This window comes from Marmota flaviventris, chromosome 10, assembly GCF_047511675.1.
Source record: "Marmota flaviventris isolate mMarFla1 chromosome 10, mMarFla1.hap1, whole genome shotgun sequence".
NCBI lineage: Eukaryota > Metazoa > Chordata > Mammalia > Rodentia > Sciuridae > Marmota > Marmota flaviventris.
Genome location: NC_092507.1, coordinates 124443977 through 124460279, shown reverse-complemented (window position 1 = coordinate 124460279; position 16303 = coordinate 124443977). Strand labels below are relative to the sequence as shown.

General features: G+C 47.0%; 1 protein-coding gene across 4 annotated transcripts; it reads right to left on the bottom strand.

Moving 5' to 3' along the window:
• Window positions 1–194: 194 nt before the first annotated feature.
• Itga10 (integrin subunit alpha 10) lies at window positions 195–16219 on the bottom strand. Of its 4 annotated transcripts, none has more exons than XM_027956184.2 (30): window positions 15420–16219; window positions 13887–13998; window positions 13578–13687; window positions 13295–13386; window positions 12964–13078; window positions 11992–12119; window positions 11707–11855; window positions 10677–10827; window positions 10312–10477; window positions 10102–10175; window positions 9714–9858; window positions 9364–9512; window positions 8904–9047; window positions 8601–8804; window positions 8184–8314; window positions 7649–7815; window positions 7429–7571; window positions 6792–6905; window positions 6486–6571; window positions 6192–6333; window positions 5915–6007; window positions 5681–5757; window positions 5439–5528; window positions 4963–5047; window positions 4695–4808; window positions 4354–4434; window positions 4051–4164; window positions 2222–2317; window positions 1792–1905; window positions 195–1505 (listed from the first exon to the last, which is right to left on the bottom strand). In XM_027956184.2, the coding sequence occupies exons 1-30, from the start codon at window positions 15469–15471 to the stop codon at window positions 1440–1442; spliced, it is 3504 nt and encodes a 1167-aa protein (XP_027811985.2). In that variant the 5' UTR covers window positions 15472–16219; the 3' UTR covers window positions 195–1439. The 4 variants fall into 4 exon arrangements, with proteins under 4 accessions (XP_027811985.2, XP_071474591.1, XP_071474590.1 ...); XM_071618490.1 differs by having other exon boundaries at window positions 5439–5525; XM_071618489.1 differs by having other exon boundaries at window positions 8601–8801.
• Window positions 16220–16303: the final 84 nt, after the last annotated feature.

The window sequence follows — 16303 nt, the reverse complement described above, 5'->3', positions numbered from 1 at the left end:
TAAACAATGCACCTAGGACTCAATAACAGCCTGGGAGGACAGGTTTTTGTGGCTGCTAGTCAACTGCCCAATCAGTTGTCTTCTTTCTTTTCAACTCTAAATGGGTGTTGATTCTTCGGTGGTTGTACTCTCAGACCAGTAACTGACTCTGGTATCCATAGCCTTGATTACTAAGAAACAAATGTTTCCCAGTGTCTATGATAATCCAATTGCCTTTAATGGCCATGACCAAAATATGGGATGAGGGTGGAGTAGGTCAGAAATTTACTTGGGGATTTCCAGTCAACAGCAAACAAGGTCTGATAAACTGATTCCAACAGAGAAACCCTACAAAGTATGATTGGGGTTGCCCCAGAAACATTTTCCTAAGAGCTATTTGTGCTACACAACCAGTGCTGGGCAAGAAGGGGCTTGCTCCCTAGAGAACTCATGCCGCCCACTTTGACTTCTCAATGTACACCCTACTTGTTCGGAGCCCATGGAGCTACTGCTTCCCAAAGCTGGTAAAGCAAAAGAGTTTCCCACCATCCAGCAGTATTCTTCTCTTGGCTTTCTATGAGACTCCAAGGAGGGCTGAAGAGAGCAAGTAAGGTCAGAGAAGTAGAGAAAACAAAGCTTAACTACCTGGTCTTCTCTGCTATTCTAGTTTCAGCCACCTGGGGGCCCCTGGCTCCAGAAAATCAGGCACCTGGCCCTGGCTTTGCTCCCAAGGAAGGCGAAGGGTTGGGAAGCCCATGCCCAGCAAGCCTGGGGGCAGCTCTGTGTCCCCAGCACCTGAGGGTTGGCGAGTGCACCACAGAGTCTCAGGTTTCAGGGGGGATGGCAGTTGCCTGTCTAAAGGCTTCTCTGTTCCTTGGAATTGTACAGAGTGTCTCTTGTGGCTTTTCCTCCTCCCTCCTTTTTTCCTGTTGACTCTCCCCATCCGGCTCTATGAATCACTAGACTCCACAGGAAAGCAGCAGATGTTGACTTTACATCTTGCAAGCCAATGCCAGCTCCCTCCTGTGGAGTGGGGAATAGGCAGGAAGGTGAGAGAGTGGGGGAATGGAGGAGGATAACACTCATCCTTTCCAGGACAAAGGGTTCTGGAAGGAGAGAGACCTAGGAGAAAAATTCTTTTGTTTCTGGTGGTGATGGGTGGGAGGAACAGAGACCCCAGTATTGGCTGTGGAACTGGGATCCTGAGGAATAGGGAAGCACTGGGTGGGAGTGTTGCTAGTTCTTGTGCCAGCCTTTTTTTTTTTTTTTTTTTTTTTTTGAGGTAAAGCTTCATCTCTTGCCAGCAACATTCTCAGGACTCAAAAGTCAAGTCAAGCTGCAGGTCTGGGGAGTTAGTCCAGAAGCATCTTCTTGTCCCCTCTGAGCCTCCAAACCTCTCCTCTGACGCAAGTCTCTTGAAGAAGCTGCCAGGCAGGACTTTCTAGAGCCTTATTTTACATTCATTGCTCCAGCTTCTCTCCTCTTTTTTCTTCCTCAGGGATTTTCTTACGTGCAAAGAAGCCAAGCTGTAGAGGAAAAGATAAGAGGCATTGCCAGATGCCCTTACTGGGGACCTTGCCAATAGCCCTCAGACTTATCTGAGGTTTTCACTTTTGCTCTGCTTCCAAAAACGGGATTCAATTTTATTTTAATTGGCTTAGTTTAATCCAACCAACATTTGTGGAGTACAGTGAAGATCTGGGCATTAAACCTACAGCCTGTTTAGCTGCCCAGTACAAATCCTATTCTCCCTGTTATAGCCTCGGATCCCTCAGCTGGTGGGCATTGCGTTCCCCACTAAGCAGTGCTTACCTTCCACAGACAGAAGACAAGGAGAGCAAGCAGGAGCAGCCCTCCCAGGGCACTGCCAATGAGGATCCACAGGGAGATGAGGACAGGGTGGGTCTGAATCACCTCCAGGAGGCTCTATGTGAGGGGAAGAGTTGGTTTTTACATGTGCCCTTTAACCCCACCAGCCCCCCCCCCCCACATTATAACAATGCCAGCCTCAAAATAGAATAAGGAGATTCTTTCTACTCAAAGGAGAAAAATTGAGATAGGAATGGAGGCAGTGGAACCCTAGAATCCTCATTCCTGACTAAAAGGTCACAAGTGTTCTATCCCACTGGGGATTGAACTCAGGGCCTGGTGCATTCGAAGCCAGCACTCTACCAATTGAGCTACATTCCCATCCCCCATCACCATTATTTTCAAATCTGTCAAACTCAGTCTCTAGTCTTACCTCACTCCAACGGGACGCTTCAGTTAGCTGTAGGACACTGCCTTCCTCAGTTCCCAGCTCAAAGGTACTGACCACTGTCACAGACTTGAACTTGGCCTGTGGAACAAGGGGATGGGAAGGCATTTAAAGTGAGCCATCATCAGGTGGTGTGGTGCAAGAACAATGTCTAGCCTGAGTGGTACAACTCCAGGGCCCTTGAGACCAGAAGAGGTTGGAGGCCAATGGGAAAAGAGAGGAAGGGAAACAGAGAGAAGCCTCTGGACCTTCAAATGTGCTATTATCTGAAATGCATCCTACTCTCCTTTCATTCACCCCTCTGGGAATTAGGAAAGTGTCTCCTCCTAACTATGGAATTATGGTTTTGATGAATTCTGATATATTTCTCAACAAGTCTTCATGTGTTGAAATTCAATCCCTGTTGTAAGATTAAGAGGAAAGAAACTTTATCCATCTGTGGTTTTTAGAGATGGGCCCTTTGGGATATGATTAAGATTAAAGTCATTAGGATGGAGCCCCTCTTGAATTGAATCCCAGTGGCTTTATAAAAAGAGAGACCAGATGACATGTTTGTATGCTCCTGCCATGATGTGACATAGCCAAGAGGGAGCTCACGAGAGCTGAGCACATGCCAGTCACATGTCCCTAAACCTAACATACCTGGTGTTTACTTATCTTTTTCCACTGAACTATAAGACCCTTGAGGTTGAGGTCTGTGTTTCACTAACCATTGTGTCTCCAGTGCCTAGTGCCTACCACAGTGCCAAGAGTGTAGCAGTTTCTTAATAAATCTTTGTTAAGAATAAATAAAAGAGTGAAAAAAAAATCAAAGAAGGATAAAGCGAGAACCAGACTTGGAGATATGTGGTTTGATAGACTTCCTCCAAACTTATACCTACATCCCTGGGATCTGGTATTATTCAAAGTAGGTGGTATATAGAAATATACAGGAGCTAGGGTTGTGGCTCAGTGGTAGAGCACTTGCCTTGCAAATGTGAGGCACTGGGTTCAATTCTCAGCACCACATAAAAATAAATGAATAAAATAAAAGTCTGTCAACAACTAAAAAAATAAATAAATAAATAAAATATACAATATAAAAAACTTCTAGTGCTACATAGCTATTTATAATTAAGATGTCATTTCTGGGGCGTGGGGTTGTGGCTCAGTGGTAGAGAACTCGCCTCACACGCGTGACACCATGGGTTTGTTTGATCCTCAGCACCACATATAAATAAATAAATAAATAAAGGTATTGTGTCAACTACAACATATATATATATATATATATATATATATATATATATATATATATATATATATAAAATCTTACTTCCTACCCCCCAAATACAAGTCCTACATGTAAAAATAATTATTTTATCCATTCATTTAACAAAAATGTAGTAAGTACCTACAATGAGTTAGGCATGATGATAAATGTTGGGGACATTATCCTCAGTGTTGACTGACCTAATACCAATCTTTTACATAATAAGTATTCAATGGATTATTAACTGATGAAGTTTAGGTGTCCTATAAATGTTGATTGATTATTAATACAGCACTAAAAGATGATAAAGGAAAATAGAAAAATAATAACTAGGTTTACTGAGTGTTCAGCGTCCAGCTCACTATTTTTTTTTATTTACAAAAACTCCATAAAATAGACACTATCCCATTTTACTTTAAAGATCAGTAAAAAGAAGCTCATGGTCAAATAGCTAGTAATAGGCAACAGTAAAACTTGAACATGGTTCTGTCGACCTCCAAAACTTATATTAATGTCATAGAGAGGAGTAGAAAGGGAGACTAATAGGAAAGGGAAGTATTACCCTCCGGAAAAATTCATTGTGAACCAGCCTCAGTAGTCCAACAGAGACCTCGGTCCCCTTTGCCAGCTGCCCAAGGTGGCACCTCACAACTTGACACCAAGTATTGCTGACATTCTACCAGAAAAGAAAGACAGATCAGGGTCCCGGAGGAGAAAGAACCCCTCTTCCCACATATACCACCCACGCATGCGTGAGCGCACTCACACACACACACACACACACACACACACACACACACCCCTCCATCACAGGTAACTGACTCTATTTGTACTCCTGCTCTGGTTACTCTCTTGTGACTCATACCAGCCTGTTTGTGTGCCGAAGCTCCTCTGGATGCACAGGGGGGCCTGGGGGCTTGGTCAGGTTCTGCACTGTGCAGCTTGCCTGCAGAGGAAGATTCACCCTCAAAGACCTGCTGCTGAGGGAGGCCAGGTGGAGCAGGGTACTTCCCACATTCTTATGATCTTTCTATGTAAAACCCCTTTCTTTCCTCTCAAAGGAGCCACACATGTAAAAGAAATGTCCCCAGGAAGTAGAGCTCTGAGGGTGCTGGGCCAACAGACAGGGAGCTGGTATGGTATCCAGCTTCAGTGAGTCCATCAGCTCCAGATGACAGGATTCCGCATGCTCCAGCCCAGACTCACATTATCAGTGATGACTTGAGATAGTGACAGGAAGTAATTGCCTCCCTGGGCTACAGCTGGAAGAAGAGCTGAGATGATGAGGCCACTGACCACATAACAGCCAAGGTTCTGAACCTGAGAGGAAGATTGTAAACAAGAAGAGGTGGGAGACACCATTAAAATCCAAGAGAGTCTCTGCCCGTCCTTTTCCCCCAGTTTCCCTTTCCCACAGTTATTGTCCTCCCCACTCCCATGCCCCTGTCATGGCAAGGCCCCTCCAGCTTCTCACCCTAAGAGTAGTTTTGAATTCAGGGCCAGGACCCACTGGGAGGGTCCTATAGGGGTGAACCTCATAGCGGTGCAGGGTGGACTCACTGTGTGGACAAGTCAGGAGATACAAGGTCACCGCCAAGACAGGCACAGGGGCACATGATCAGCACACAGGCATGGATTCAGAGAAATAGGGCCAGCACATGGATAAAGTGATGGGGGTACGTGGAGAATAAAGAAACGAAACATGACATAGATGCGAAACAAATTTTATAGCCACATCCCATATCCCCTCATCCCAGGGGAAATGCAAAGTCTTATACCTAGAAAAGTAAGATGCTTAAAAGAGAAATTTCCTTATGGGTGAGAGCGAGGACAAAAAGAATGAGTAGCCCCAAGGGTTTGTGTTTCTGGGAACACTGAAGCATGTGGAAGGAGAGGGAAGAAACATGAGTCTGGCATAGGAACTGAGTCCCAGCTAGGACTGGGCCATACCTAGAGAATAGGAGATGAGGCTCATACTGGATGTAGGCAGAGGTCTGGGCTGTGTTATCTTGAAGGGTCCCATTTGTTTCCAGGCTACTGCTGTAGGGTCAGAGGGGGGAGGAAGGGCTCACATCCCAATCCCTCCTCAGATATCCCTCCATGCTAGTAGAAGAGTCAGGGCTGTTCCTCTCCCCAACCCCCAACTCAATACCAAAAGAAGAGAGCTGGAAAGAAGTTCCCTTTGTTCTCACCTACTGGCATTCAACCTCACCAAGACCTGGCTCAGGAGTGAGGAGCAGCTAAACTCAAACTCAAGCAGAAAGGTCACCTGGGGGCAGGGGACATTGTTAAGGTACATTCTTCTTCATAGAACAACAACGGAGGACCAGGAATCCTTGTGTACCTCCTTCCCTGACTTCCCAGGCCCCACAGATTACAGTCTCTGTTTTTCCTGAACCCCTTCCTCAGCCTGGGCCCCAACTCACCTTGGCTCCAGTCTGGAAGACAGGATGCCCCACACTGCAGAGCCGGGCATTAGGGAAAGGAGCTGCACATTCCACCTTTACTGAGCTGTCCCTCTGAGGGCAGAGGAATAGGGGTAGAGGCTGGGGCCGGGCCTGCAACTGTTCCCCTACCCACAGCCTCCCTCTAGCCACTAACCACTGAACATTTCTCCAGAGCACCTCGCAGTCAAAGCCAATACCCCAATCTTCTTCCTCCTCCTTTCTCCCCTCCTCCCCTAACCCCTTTCTCCAAAGGCACCTGAGTAGTGAGACTGGCTAGGTGGAGGTTTCTAGAAAAGCTGAGACTCAGGCTAGTGTTGTAGGCATTTTCCTTCCTGTTTTCCAAAGTTGCTGATACCAGCACTTTCCTCCGGCCACCTCGAACCACAAATGGGGCCTTCCTGGGAGTGGTAGATAAGGGAGAGACCAGGAATTGAAGGAGCACCAAAATCTCACTTCTGTTATCCCTGTAAGAAACAAATCCCCAACTCCCTTTGAGTTCCTCCCCGTCTTTCTCAGATCACCCTGGTTTGCCCAGCTCATGTCTATCAACCTGGAGCCTCTGATGTCCATGTTAGCTTGAAGCACCAGGTCTGTGATGCATTCATTGTCAGAGCCACAGTCTTTGGAGAAGGGGACCTGGAAGAGAGAAAAGGTCCTCAGGGATGAGAGGAAGGCAAGAAGAAAGGCATGTTCTTCGGGGAAAGCAGAAAGAGAAGAATGAACATACTTCTATTAGAGAGGTCTATGTCAGCTTTCAGCATAAAAATCTCATGTTCCCCCCCCCCCCCTTTCTCTTGAATTCACTGGGAGAGCAGTGTTGAGACCCAAGGGTAGGGCAGGGCTTGGCACTGCTAACCAATTTTCGTATAGAGGTGGGTGAACCTTCATCCAGCACAGGCCCTGGCTTTGTGGTGTTGTCCAAGGCAAAGGTCACAGTCAAGGCCACTGGCCGGAGATAATCTGATGTATCCTGAAGGAAACCAGAGTTAAGGATTATGGGAGCCAGAGTTAGGTATGAAACCCAGGCCCATGAAAGAATATGATAATGATAGTGATCATTCAGGAAGCACTTTCTGTGTGCTGGGTACTATCTTGAGGTTTTACCAATACTATTTTTGTTTTGTTTTGTTTTGTTTTTGCAGTGCTAGGGCTTAAACCCAAGGTCGTGATAGTACTGGGTTCTACCACTGAGCTATATCCTTAGGCCCTTATCAATACTCTTAAATCTGATTTTAATACAACTCATATGATATAGTTATTATTATCACCACTCTGCAGACAAGAAAACTGAGATTTGGAAGAGAGTGGCTTGCCAGAATTCTTGGTAGTAAATGGCAGAGGAATCAAACACAGATTAACCTGATCCCAGAGCCTGAATTGTCTTACTTTCCCTGTTTCAGCTTTCTTGCTGATCCACTTGAAATTCCTCCTCTGACCCAGTCTTTTCCTAGCTCTAAGGTATTAATGCAAAGTAGTTCCTGCCCCTTTCTCACCAACACATGAAAGTGCAGCTGCTCACAAGTGACATTCCCCACGCTGAGCTGGAGCTGCCGAGGGGGCATCCTCTGACCAGAGCCATCAAATGCTGCACGTGCCCCTACCATCCACTCATCTATTGATGCTGTGAAGTGCACATCTAAATGAGAAAGGCAAAAGTGAGGGTAAAGAGGAGTTCAGAGACCAAGGCAGGCAAGGGTTGAAGTTTGCACTCACAGAATTGGTGATCCCAGCGTCCAGGTGTGCGGGAGGTCACTTGGAAGCAAAGGGCTGCAGTCAAGCATGCTGCCTCCTGGCCTCGCCGCCCACAGTCCCTCTGGACCACACTGATGGCAGGTGGGGTCACCTCCAGTGATGGAGCCAAGTCGACAATGGGCCGGGAGCTAGGAACAGGGTAGACACAAAACTCCAGAAAGAGGAGGTAAGCCCTTTAAGAAGTGCCACCCAGTGTTTGCCTCCCCCTCATTGAAATAAAAATGAGGGGCTGGATGCACAGTGTCACCCTTCCCTGAACTCTATGACAGAAGTATAGAGTTCTATACTTCTATTCAATTCAATAAGCACTAATGGTGCTTAAGTCTTTACATGGATGATCCCATGTGATCCTTACAACAAACCAAAAAGGCAGGCAGCATGCTTATAAACTAGGAATGGAGGCACAAAAAAAGTTGTTCCAGAAACCCAAATCTAAGCCCTTTATCTTAACAGATGTGCTGTGCTGTCCACTGCTACCTGAGTTGGGGCTCCTCACCTGAGCAGGATGGCTGCCCCCTGAGCACCCACAGCCACATCTACTAGATCATCTCCATCCAGATCTAGTCGGCCATCCACACTTCGGCCAAAGTAGCTAAGGGCCTGTGGCATGGTGACAGCAGCAATTCTCTAAGAGAAAGAGAGGGAGAAAGATTGAGGCAGGGACTCATATATCTGGTTTCTCAATCCTCCTGCCAAGTTCCTTCCTGTCCAATAGGGGAATAAGAGAAACTTGACTGTGTTTAGGAGTCCCCTGGTTCAGAAACCTGCATCCCACTGCACTACCTCACTGTGTTACCTACTGATTAAGCACTTGTTTGGTTTGAGACTCGAGCAAGGAGACTACAGATAAGCAAAGAGCATCCCTCCCTCGTGCTTATACCACTGTATCCCTGCTCATCTGGGCATTTCTGACCTGGGCAGGATGGGGCCTGACTCCTCTCTGGGTTCCATGGTACAGGTATAATGCTCCCTGGTGCCCATCCTCCAGGGGTGCCCCTACAGCCACATCAGCAAATCCATCTTGGTTCAGATCAGGAAGAGCACCCATGGCAAAGCCAAACCGAGCATCCTGGGGAGGTTCTGGCTGAAGTATTCCTTGGAGTGTGAGCAAAGCCTGCTGGTGGAGGTGAGAACAAGATAGAAGATAAAAAGCCTCTCAGCAAACCCATCCATTCCCCAACCCTGACAAATCCCAGGGAGTCCCAGCAAGTCTCACCTGGCCCACCAGATACACATAAACACGTCCTGTCTCCTTGTTCTGGGGTCCCAGGAACATGGGGGCAGCCACAAGTAAAATATCAGTTGTCCCATCCCTATCTGTATCCAATGGGCAAAGCTCACTGCCAAAGTATGAACCAATCTGGAGAGTGGTAGGTAGGGATGACCCCAGAAAAAAGAGAGTGTGGATAAATGGACTCAGTGGGATGTACTCACCAGTCTGCCAACCTGGCTCTTATATCCCTGCATTCTGATAATCAGAATTTGGAGACATTTTTTTTCAGTAGTGGGGATGGAATCCTGGGGCCTTGTGCCTGCTAGGCAAGCACTCTACCACTGAGCCACATCCCTAGCCTAGCGCAGAACTTCTGGGCCTCTCTCCTGCCCTATCTCATTCTTTCCCATCAGTCTGGAAGTCCCTGAAGATGCAAGGGCCCCACCCTCACTGGACACTCTACCTGCTCCCCCTGGAGGCTCTGGGCGACCCTCACGGCCCCATCTTTCTTAAGTTGGAAGGCGATGACTTTTCCTCGGTGTCTAAACCTAGGAGCCCCTGAGAGAAAGAGGCGGCGTCCACCCCGCAAAAGCAGGGAGGAGACAGAGTAACCTAGAAGCAGGAAGGCGTCAGAGGTAGAGGGGAGAAGATGAGCTCAGGGTGGGGACTCCCTAAGGGCACAAGAGGAGGCCCCAAGGGAGCCAGAAAGAGACGGGGGAAGCTACAGGAATTAAGAGGGAGCACCTCATACCCCACACCAGGAACGCGCTCCTTCCTCCCACTCTCCCATTCCTGCAACCTCCTGCTACTCACCCAGGTAGGCTGCATGGTTCTGCAGGGCAGAGGGAAACTCATCTTCCAGGGCTGTTCGTGGGGGGAAAAGTCGATGACCTTCTTCAAGCCATAGCACTGAGCCTCCCCAGTCATAGGCCCCCACCATCCCAAAGAGAATCCCATCCTGTGGGGTTAGAACCAGAAGGGGTCACTGAAAAGACAGCGGGGAATAAGGAGTAAATAAAAAGAGAATCACTACAGGTCTGCTATAGTCACTTAGAAAGGCACTGAGGCTCAGCATGGAGGCTGCTTAGAGCGGGAGTCTAGAAGGGACAAGGGTTGAAGTTGTCTGAATCAGTAGCTGGAAGGAGTCATTGAGGAGGTCAGAGGCTGGGAGATGTCATGCAGGGGTCAGAGTCTGTCCAACCTTTAGTCGATGAGTGGAGAAACCAATCTGAGACATTTCCAGCCCAAAGGAACTTTCATTTTCTCCATGAGACCCTTGGACATGAGAAAATATCAATGCACTATCAAGGTAAGACAATTCTCTCTTTGACCTACTGAATTTACTCTAGAACCCCAACTATATTCCAGAATTCCCCTATTCTTTCCTTCATTTCTCCAGGGTAATCATTACCCTCAAGGCCAAAAATTCGGTCTCCTAGGGCATCTACAATGTCAGTCAGTGCAGCCTCATCAGTAACATTGAAGAAGAATCGCTCATCAGGATCACTGGCAATAGCTCGAATTTCCCGTAGGAAAGAGCTGGGATCTCGCTGACGCCGAAGGTAGTGACCAAGAACCTGAGGTCAGGAGATCAAGATGGAATCTATTAGATGTGTGGAGTGAAGTGTTAGAGCTCATAGAGAACATAGTCAACTAAAGTGAAGGAAGGGAAATGTGACTGAAGTCCAGGAGGTAGATAATACCCCATTTTCTTCAAGTTCCTGGTCCTCAGAGTCTTCCCCTGCCAACCCTTCTAGATCCAGAGACAATTCTCACCGCAATCCCATAGCGTGTCACTCTTCCAGCCTCACAGGCCTTTAGTGCTGCTGGAAGCTCCTCTCCATCATGTGATTCTCCATCAGTGACAACCACCAGTAGCCTGGCAGCCTCTGGTCGGCCTCCCCGGGATTGACTGAACCCTTCTGTGCTAAGAAGAGGGAGAAAAGAATGAAGTATGATCAGATATATCATACATACAGGATTTAACAATGTCAGCAGCTCACTGAGATCAATCATCTTGCCTTTTAGGCCATTTCCCAAAAGTAACATTGGGATTAGCATACACTTAGAACTCAAATGTACAAATGCCATAGAATATACATTCAGTTCAAATAAAGCACAAAATTTATCCAAAATATTGCATTTGGGAAGAGAAATATTAAGGAAATGCAGAATAAAGAATGGTTGTAATCCCAGTGGCTCAGGAGGCTGAGGCAGGAGGATCACAAGTTCAAGGTCAGCCTCAGCAATTTAGTAAAGCCCTAAGCAATTTACTGAGACCCTGTCTCAAAAAGAGGGCTGGAATGTGGCTCAGTGGTTGAGTGACCCTGGGTTCAATCCCTGGTACCAGAAAAAAAAAAAGAAGAAGAAGAAGAAGGAGAAGGAGAAGGAGAAGAAGAAGAAAGGAGAAGGAAGAGGAGGAGGGGGGAGGGGGAGGAGGGGGAGGAGGAGGAGGGGAAAGAATTGTCAGGTCAGGGGGGGTCTTCCTAGAGATGAATTTTGAATCATGTTTGGGAAGAGGGGTAAGATATGAGTGGTGGAGAACCTGATCAAAGTTGGAGTGAAGATATACAGAGAGATAGAGTTCTGTCTGCAAAGATAGAGCAGAGACTTAGAGAGATACAGACATAAACACTTTGTAGAAATGCAGTGAGAGGGAATATAATGACGGCCAACTTAGACTTCTTCCATGCGTCACCCATATGCATATAAAAATAAGCATGCAAGACATCTTGGGATATACACAATATATTCCAAACCCACTTGTAACCCTTCATTACTCTGCCTCCCCTTCACAATGCCTCACCAGGCCACCAATATTGCTTGGGCAGTCTTTGTTTCTCGTCCTTCCCGCCGGCTGAGGTTCCTGGCTGCTTTCACCACTTCTTCCTTGGTTCGGAAATCTCCCAGGGACCACTCATGTACAGGACTTTCTCCATACTGTACTAGTCCCACCTGAGAATAAAGTGTGTACCCAAATGAAATGTTTTGGGAGAGGAGAGAGGAGGGAGAGAAATACCTGATACTACTGAAGATACCACCTTGCGACTATCTCTTTCCCTCCAAGCCCATCTATGTTGCCTTCTCTTACCTGAATCTGCTCTGGATCAATAAACAATCTTCCTACCAGCCTCCGCAGGAAAGTCTGAACTTCAGACCAGGGGTAGATGCTGTTGGAGCCATCCAAGACAATGACAACATCCATGTAGGTGGGGCAACCTAGGAGGAGGGGTATGGTGATAGGAAACAAATAAGTAGAGAAATACTGGGCTGGGGTCAACAAGTGAGGACACAGGAGGTCACAGGAGGACACATTCAACTAAATATTTATTAGGTACCTTCTTATATGCAAGTAAAAAACTGTGCCAGGCCCTGGATAAGTTATAAATGACAAGAGAAGAGGCAGGAATATATACTATTTAGTAAAAAATGGAGGAAAGAAGAAGCCAGGGAGAAACAAAGCACCACTTTGCTGTGAAGAGTGAAGAGGCCTTTTTTCATTCATACTCAGCCCATGCACTTCCACTGAGCTACAGCTCCGGCCCCAGGGAGTGGATTCTGATTGAAAGTCAAATGGGGGAGCAGATAGGAAGGTAATGGGCTGGGGCTGTAGCTCTGTGGTAGAGTGCTTGCTTGCCTGGCCTACAAAAAGAAAAAGAGAGGAGGAGGGGGAAAAGAAAGAGGAAGAAGAAGATACATGAAGTTTAAAGATGTTTGAGGAGAGGAGAATATAAGGAAAGGCATTTGAATAGAGAACACTTGTAACAAGGGGAAACAGAGGTGCGTGAAGAGAGATGACACATAGAGAGTGGTGAGAGGAATGCTATGGTCAAGGCCCAGGGTATATGAAGGTATAAGTTGGGTTTTTGAAATTAGTTAGACCAGATCACCAAGTCTTTATGCCTTGGTAAGGAATCCAACTCTAATCTGTTAGGAAACAAGGAGCTTTTGCAGGTACATTAAGTAGCAATGAGGATGGCCAAGCAGAGCTTTTTGCCCCATCTTTTTCCCACCCAGCTTCCCATTCTGGGAACTGAGTTTTTAGGCTCTTCCTCCAGCTCACGTTGGGCAGTGGGTGCCAGGCTTCCCTGGGGCTGGAATGAAGCATCCACACGAGCACATATTCCAGAACTGAAGACAGAGCTGCCGCAAGCACGAGACCAGAGAGGGGCACAGGCCTGGGGACAGTCAGGGGAAACAGTTACTCCCATGTTTGAAGAGTACCCTCAGAACATGCTCCCACACACTGAGACTACTCCCTGGGAGGCCCTACCTTTCTTTCTAGCTTTAACTCCTTGACCCCTCCACATGGACTAGTTTCCTTTACCACAATGTTCTTTTGTTTTCTACCACAAACCTTCCGAGACCCTGCCACCATCCTTTCCTTAGCTCACCATGAATCCCCCATCATCATCTGTCTCTAACAGAGACATGCCCAGGTGCATATTCACAGCAGGATGAGATGAATTTCCCAGTTGATAATCACCTGGTTGGAGGGGAGTGGAAGAGAATGAGATCATGAGGTCACAGATGGCATGACTGAGTTCAAGGTGGCTTTAGAAGAGAATGTGAAGGGGAGAGGGCATGTGTGGATTATGGAGGTGAAGAAGCTAACAAGGGGTCAAAGATACTAGGGTGTCAAAGGGTTAGGAGGGGAAGGGTCAGGCATCTTCTTACCCAAGTGGCCCTTGGCACATGGGGCATTGTGGGGCCCCCCTACAGGGCAGCGATAAACGTCCCCCCTCCGGTCACCTGAAGGCCCATCCCAAGGAGCGCCCACCAGCATCCTGGGAGGAGGATGTGAGTATAAGCATAGGGTGAACATGACCCTTATCAGAGGTCAGAGGGAAAGTACATTGAGGTGGCAAGTTTAGAGCCCCAGTCACTTTGCAAAAACCAGACGAACCCGGAATCCCATCTATTTTGCCTCCCCTTTATTGGCACTATCACAGTCCCAATCCCATCGCTCTCTGGTTTCCTCCTCACCATCTCTGTCCACCCCCAATGTGTTGTAAGACACTGTATCCAAATTCAGCCTCAGGTGGCCCTGCGAATAGGCGTGGGTGATGCACATCCAGATTAAAAGGGGAGCAGAGACCTGTTGGGCCAGGATCACAGAATTAACATGAAATGGTCAGTCATGACTGGGATGCACAGCCAGAGAGAAACCATGAGGTAGCATCTGAATCTCAATCTTTCTGCCTTCTTCTTACTCGTAAGCTCTCCTGGACTCTGTCAATGTCATAGATTCAGAGTCTCCAAAGGAATGCTCCCTTCCCGTGTTTGGGTCCTGTGGCTCTCGGCCATGATGATGCACAACTGTATTTCCATTTCCACTCCTGAAATCTCATTCACAGATGTGTCTGGAAAGGTCAGATTACTCTTTTTCATATCATTCCTCCTACACATCTTCCTCTCCAAACTGTGAGGGTCAAAAGAGGGAGAGGACCTTTCTACAACCCCAGAACAACCATTTCTTCCAAAATCCCCCCAAACTCAGGACCATAGGCAGAACAAAAGCAATATAAAGTGCATTGTGTGTCTGGGTCTCTCCTCTCTCTTTTTGATTCCCAGTGACATTGTCACACTCTCACTCTTTCTCCAATGTCTAGGTTGCTGGTGGTTCCAGCCCTGGAAACCTCAGTGGTAATTAACTGGGTGGGGCCACCCGCCTGCCCACACAGTTTGCCATCCATCCTTGCCAACGGACCCATTACCCCAAAGTTTCCCTTAATCTGCTTTCTTTTTATCTCATTCAACTGCCCCTTGCCTACCTCCATGGTTTCCTCAAACTTCAACACACTCTAAAGGCCCCCAGTCATGTCCTTGCTGACTCTTTCCTTCTGACCCCAATTCCTTTAAAATCAGAGCTGGTATTTTAGGAAACAAAGATTATAGGGCACTATCAAGGAAAAATCCAGTTCTCTTGTCCCTCCCATGTTGCTCTTCCCAACTGGGTCTTACTCCTTACTTTCAAGCAACCCCCTCCCAGGCTACCCCACCACCAACACTACCAATGACTACAGATAGTTCTAACCCAAACCATGCTTACTTTCAGAAAGGTGTTTTGTATGTGAACCTTTTGCATCCAGGAAATTGGCAGGGCTGTATGATCAGGGACTATGGATCATGGGTTAGATAAACCCAGAGTTCTGACCACATAGTAAGGCAGTTCTGTTTCAAGCCCCATGTACTACCAAGCATAGGGAGAAGGAGGGAGGGAAATAATAGGAATCAGACTAGCCACGTGGAAGGTCACATCATGTTGCTTTTCCGTCTCCTCACTCCCACAGGGTTAAGGAAATTAAGTACAAATCTTTGGCAAGGCCCTAGTCAACTTCAGCCTCTGCTAATCTCAATATCAAAGCAGTCGCCTGTGGGAATACACACATGGAATACTGAATCCTATTAACCTCCTACCCTAACTCCCAAAGAACTTTTATACCCCAATTGACCCAATTTCACACAATTCATACATCTTTCATTCCCAACAGAAACCAAGAAGTTAACGTCCCTCACCTGTCAGGAACATCAGGGGCAAGAACAGGTGAGGGAAGACGGGGAGCTCCATGCCTGGTTGTTCTGTCCTGTGTCAGAAGTCCTCTGTGCTTCTGTCTTTCTCCTTTTCTGCTACTTTCCCTCCTATCCTGCCCCCTCCCACTGGTAGCTAAAAATAAAGTTGGAAGGAATGGGAGGAGTGATGGTGGGAAACTGTGGGGAGCCCCAGACCAAGGAGGCCTAACTAAATTGGTTTATTTCTCTGTCTTCGTGCTGCCCCCTGGAGGCCTCCTTCCAATATCCAAAGAGAAAACAATTTTTGACCATTTCTGCCACTTCACTTTTATTCTACTCCTTTTATTTGTTGACAGGTCAATAACGCTTTCTTCAGATTTAGAACAGGAAGTAGGTAGGGGTGGGAGACAGATTATTTTCATCCCCTATTTATCTCAACCTAGGATATGCAATACAAAAGAGAAGTGGTACCATTTACCCACCCACCCAGGAGAGTCCCAGTGTGTGAAGGCACAGACCCCAAATCAAGTCTTACCAATCTCATTCCACTTAGTTCTGTTCATGGATTTTAGCCTGTGCTGCCTTGTAGGGCTATAGTTTTTGGAGGGACTATAACTATGAACTGGTAATGATGTGTGTTTTGAGGAGCCAGAGTAATTACTTTAGCTAAGACCACTTCTCCCCCAACTCTTCAACTAAGCTATAAACATGTCAAAGAACTGTGGCACTACGGAGCTTCTTAGCTTTTGACATGTTCACTACCCAGTATTTTGCCCTGCATACTATAGGTGCTCAATAAAAATATGTGGGTAGTGATGGTTGTGGCCAACTCCATGGAAAATCCAAACCACAGTGACAGGAATAGGGGCCATTGAGTGACCAGAACATGA

Bases quoted from the DNA above. Each gene is read 5' to 3' on its own strand.
- Itga10 (XM_027956184.2), bottom strand. From the start codon at position 15,471: ATGGAGCTCCCCGTCTTCCCTCACCTGTTCTTGCCCCTGATGTTCCTG. The intron at 12,120-12,963 runs GTGAGCTGGAGG...CCCTCCTCCTAG, and splicing joins CCTGGCACCCACTGCCCAAC to GTTGCCCCACCTACATGGAT. The intron at 7,816-8,183 runs GTGAGGAGCCCC...CCCTGTTCCTAG, and splicing joins GGGGCAGCCATCCTGCTCAG to CTCCCGGCCCATTGTCGACT.